General features: G+C 56.0%; 1 protein-coding gene across 6 annotated transcripts in view; it reads left to right on the top strand.

Annotated features, from left to right (window-relative positions):
* Ptp36E (protein tyrosine phosphatase 36E) overlaps positions 1 to 5,000 on the top strand; it is a 199,069-nt gene that overhangs the window by 26,832 nt on the left and 167,237 nt on the right. Inside the window, exon 1 of one of the 6 annotated variants that reach the window (XM_070131484.1) lies at positions 1,713 to 2,264. The exons of 4 other annotated variants lie outside the window; for them this stretch is intronic. In XM_070131484.1, coding sequence (XP_069987585.1) covers positions 2,006 to 2,264 — 259 coding nt within the window. In that variant the 5' untranslated portion in view covers positions 1,713 to 2,005. Of the gene's footprint in view, positions 1 to 1,712; positions 2,265 to 5,000 lie in introns of those variants that run through there. One more of the 6 variants, XM_070131487.1, reaches the window with a different exon arrangement.

The following is a 5,000-nucleotide window of genomic DNA, read 5'->3' as shown; positions in this document are numbered from 1 at the left end:
AGCGAGAGACTGGTCGTTCCCGCGCTCTACCTGTGCGTGCTCGTCTGCGTCGTTGTGTACACGGAGACGGTGAAGATGGCCATGGTGCCCATCACCATATTCCTGATCGTGCTCTCCCTCCTCCTCTTCTTCTTTATCCTCTTTTGCGTGTGCTTCGTCGTGTTCCTCTGATGTTGGGAGAACGGCGGCGGCGTTTCCCGGCGCCCCGTTCGGTATCCAAAGGAGGGAAACTACGGCTCCAGGTCCGTTCACATAGACCTGCGCGAGTACCCGAGCAGCGGGCGGCCCTTGTAGCGGCCTCCCGCCCTCGCCCCGGGCACTCGCCAGGCTCCTCGCGTGCCAGAGTAATCACCGAATATTTGCTCAGTATTTTCTGTCGCTGGATAACTCATTGGCAACCCCCTCGAGCGACGACGCTACTTGGTCGTCGTTCCCTCCTCTCTGCAAAAGCACTTTCCGACCTTCTCCTTCTTCCCCGAAACTCCAACTTATAAAACACGGAGCCTTGTTCCCGCAGACTTTCTCGTCCTGTCCTTCTTCCGCCTTTCTCCCTCTTTCGAAACAATAACGAATAAGTTTAAGGCCGTCTTGCAAGGGGGCGAGTGCGAACAGGAGCTGCTCTCAGCGACCTGCCAATTTCTAAACGCACTCAATCTCATTCCTTGCAAAAAGTCTCTCTCATCATCGTGCAATACCTTCATGAAATCCACAGACGAGGCTGTTCTGAAAGAGCACTTGTTGGCGTGTCCTGAGAGTCTCCTTACGACACGCCACATATCCCCCACATCCCTACATGCCTTGCGGGACAACATGCCCGTCTCTCTCTTTTATGTGGTCCGCGAGATCATAGTATATGTGTTCATCTCTCTGCATGTTCTGTGTGATCTGGCCATCGTGTGTGTTTACAGGGTCGCGTCCTTGCCTGTGTGCCGTTGCGTGTCCAGCGTGCCGCACACGTGATTCCTCCTCCTCCTCCGTGCCCTGTAATTTTACCTCTCCCCCCTCCCCCCCCCTTCTTTTTCTCCTCATTCAAACCCATTCGTGATCTTAAAGGCATCCCTTTAATACCTATCTTCTTTGTCCCGGCCGACTGTAATGAAAAAAGCGAAAACGGTGCTGAGGTTCCATTCTTGTTGCGATATAAGGCTTCCCCCCCTCCCTCTCTCCCCACTCCGCCGTCCCCTCTCTCTCTCCCTCCCCTCTTGGGCATCACCTCCCACTCTCCCCACTCCGGTGTTCTTACCCTCTCCCCCGTCTCCGGTGTCCCCCACCTCTCTTCCCTCTCCGTCGCCCCCTCCTCCTCTTCCCACTCTCCTCTCCCTCCCTCCCTCACCAGCATTCCCTCTCCCCCACCCCGGCGACCCCTCTCTCCCACCCCACTCCGGCGGCGCCCCCTCCCACCCCTCCCTGTCCCCCGGCGGTGGCTCCCGGGGGGTGATTCGTTTTTGTTCGTTCGTTCGCTGACCTTCCTCGCCACCGTCCTCCGCGACCTCGTTCGACTCCGGTGGAAGGAAGTCCCTTATCGAGGCCCTGGTCGACGGTGGGTCCGCCTCCGAAGGGCTGGAGGAGATAAGTGTAGAGGCGCTTGAGATGAGAGAGGCGCTGCTATCACAGGCGAGGGCGCTGGTGGGCACTGGTGGCTGTGGGCGCATACTTGGCTGGGTACCCGGGAGGTGCCACGGTTTTAGCCGCGCAGGTGTGGGCAGAGCGGCGAGGAGGCTGAGCAGTGCCCCTGCGGCAGCGCAACGAGACGCGCCCGTACCTCCCGAGGCCAGCTGGCCCTCAACACCTCGCGGCCTCCCTGCTGCGCCAGTGCCCGAGTGCCATCGCGGAAGAGGGATATATGTAAGTGTGACGCGGCCGCTGCAGTGTGCGTGTCGGTGTAACGGCAGTGAGTGTCCATGTGTCGCCAAGGGGCAGCAGCAGAAGCAGGTGTGGCTAGTGGAGTAGTGCGAGCTACAGCAGAAGTAATAGTAGTGCGAAGGTAAGCAGAAGGTGGCGAGGTATGATGCGTGAACGAGACGCCATGTCTGCTAGCGACAGTGCTGCCTCCTCCTCGGCTGCTGGAGGAGGCGAGGCCGGGGACGCTAGCGTGGTGGGAGCGGCCGAAGACAAGAAGGGGAGGAAGGGCCGCTCCAAAACCTCCTCCAGGAACAATGACAAGCCCAAAAAGTCCAAGAAATTCCTCGGTTCCTCAGGCACGTTCGCCGTCATCCCGCACCGCATCCAGCTGTCCATGCTCAACTCAGGCCTCATCACCATAAGTAAGTACCAGCGCCTCCCTGCCCTTTTCCCTTCGCCTCCCTGCCCTTCTCCCTTCGCCTCCCTGCCCTTCTCCCTTCGCCTCCCTGCCCTCCTCCCTTCGCCTCCCTGCCCTTCTCCCTTCTCCCTTCGCCTCCCTGGCCTTCTCCCTTCGCCTCCCTGCCCTCCTCCCTTCTCCCTTCGCCTCCCTGCCTTCTCCCTTCGCCTCCCTGCCCTTCTCCCTTCGCCTCCCTGCCTCTGGGACACACGACCCCTGTGTTGGGATGCGGGGTCCCACTTACCACCATCCTGTTATTACCATTATTCACAACTAAGAAATATGTAGAGAGTAACACATGCTTTTATCATTATCATTATTCACTATTTAAAAAAAATAGAGAGTAAAATCAACAGAAAATATTATTAACGCATTTTTTAAAAATACTTAAAACTACCTAAAAGCCAAGAGAAAAAATATGAATTGCAAATCAGGTTGCAATTGTTGCAATTATCTCCACCATATCTAATATATCGAAAATTGTGTGAATTGATCTGTCTTTCAAGAGAACTGCGACCCCAAGAATCATATGAACCATATATATTTTTTTTTTTGAAATCACATTATTAATCGAGATAAAAAATGTTTAAATCACAATATTAATTGAGATACGTACCTGTTCATTAATACGGTCATTAACATATGAAACTAGAACTAAATGACAAATTCACATGTAAAATACCCCACAAATACTAACGACTGCAATTCTACATTTCATTGCCGGTATTCAATGCCATATGCTCATTAAACAAATATATAAATAAATAAATAAACCTTCATTACATACCTTCTGCCAATTTGATTAATTTCAGTCTCGAATTTCCTCCACTTAATGACTATATTGAAATTTCAGATTAAGTCTATCGAATAATTTCCGTCGAATAAAATGTATTTTGTGTTAATATGATTGAATTTCGTGTTCATAAAAAATTAATCGATTTGTGTTGTTGGCTGATTGGTAATTGGGTTAAACAGGATTTGGAATGAAAGTGATATTGATCGATTATGATAAAGAAAGAAAGAAGTTTTTTTTATTTAAATGGAATAATAATAATAATGAAGAAGATGGAATTAAAAAGAAAATAGTCATTTCGCAAAAGAAGAGACAAAGAAAAAAAAGAAAAAATCTTTTTCTAAAACACACAGATTAATCCCCTCATTTCACAACCCTCCCCCCCTTGTCGCCCCCTGCCATCCCCCATCCTCCATCCAGCCCCGTCCTCCTACCCTCCCCCTCCATCACCCCCCCACCCCACCTCCAGCCCGTCCTCCAACCCTCCCCCTCCTTTCACCCCCCCCCCCCCTCTCCACCCTTTCCCCCTCCCTCCATCCCGTCCACCCACCCCCCCTCCATCACCCTCCCTCCCACCCTCCATCCCGTCCACCCCCCCCCTCCATCACCCTCCCTCCCCCACCCCCTCCATCCCCTCCATCACCCCCTCCCCCTCTTCCCCCTGTCTCCCCCTCCTCCATCCCCGTCCACCCACCCTCCCCCTCCATCACCCTCCTCCCTACCCCCACCCCCTCCATCCCGTCCACCCACCCTCCCCCTCAATCACCGTCCTCCCCCCTCCCCCGTCCTCCCACCCCTCTCCCCCTCTCCACCCCTGTCTCCCCCCCACCCCCTCCATCCCCGTCCCCTCCAACCCTCCCCCTCTATCACCCCCCATCCCCTCCCCCTCTGCCTCCTTTCTCCCCCCCTCCCCCCTCTCCACCCTGTCTCCCCTCCCTCCATCCCCGTCCACCCACCCTCCCCCTCCTTTCACCCTTTCTCCCTCCTCCATCCCCGTCCACCCACCCTCCCCCCTCCATCACCCTCCCTCCCCCACACCCCCACCTTCAAAGTGTGCACTCCCGCCTCCAGCTCCTCCCCCTCCATCACCCCCTCCTTTCACCCCTCTACCCCCTTTCTCCAACCCTCCTCCCTCCATCACCCCCCACCCCCACCCCCTCTCCACCCTGTCCACCCACCCCCCATCCCCCTCCACCCCCCCCCCCCCTCCAACTCCCCCCCCCCCCACCACCCTCCCTCCCCCACCCCCTCCAGCCCGTCCTCCCACCCACCCCCTCCATCCCCGTCCACCCCCCACCCACCCCACCTTCAAAGTGTGCACTCCCGCCTCGTCTCACCTTGACCTCTTTTCCCACCCTCAGCGGAAGGAAAGTCGTAAACAGTAGTCGTTTTTTTTTACGCGTTAGAGGCACGTGGGGGTCGTCACGCCGAGGGTGGGGTGGGTGGGGGTGGGTGGGGTGGGTGGGAGGAAGGGGTGGTAGGGGAGGGGTAGGAGGGAAAAAAGGGAGGGGGTGGTAGGGTGGTTGGGGGGGGAGGGAAAAAAAGGGAGGGGGTGGTAGGGTGGTAGGGTGGTAGGGGAAGGTGAGGCATGGCAAAAAAAGGTGTTTTTTGAGGGGAGGAGGAAAGAGGGAAGGAGGGAGGGAGGGAGGGAGGAGGAGGAGGAAATCAAAGGGTGGTGGGGGAGGGGTGGGGTATGGGTGAGGGTGGGGGATTGCTGTGAGATGAGGCGTGTAAGAGAGAGGGTGAGGTAAATGGGGGGGGGGATGGCTGGGGAGGGGGGGGGGGTGGCTGTGAGGTTTAGGAGAAGGGAGGGGGAGGAGGAGGAGGGAGAAGGAGGCGGGAGGAGGAGAAGAAGAAGGAGGAGGAGGAGGAGAAGGATAAGGAGGAGAAGAAGAAGAAGAAGAAGAA

Source organism: Penaeus vannamei, chromosome 16 (assembly GCF_042767895.1).
Source record: "Penaeus vannamei isolate JL-2024 chromosome 16, ASM4276789v1, whole genome shotgun sequence".
NCBI lineage: Eukaryota > Metazoa > Arthropoda > Malacostraca > Decapoda > Penaeidae > Penaeus > Penaeus vannamei.
This window is presented reverse-complemented; position numbering and strand designations above follow the sequence as displayed.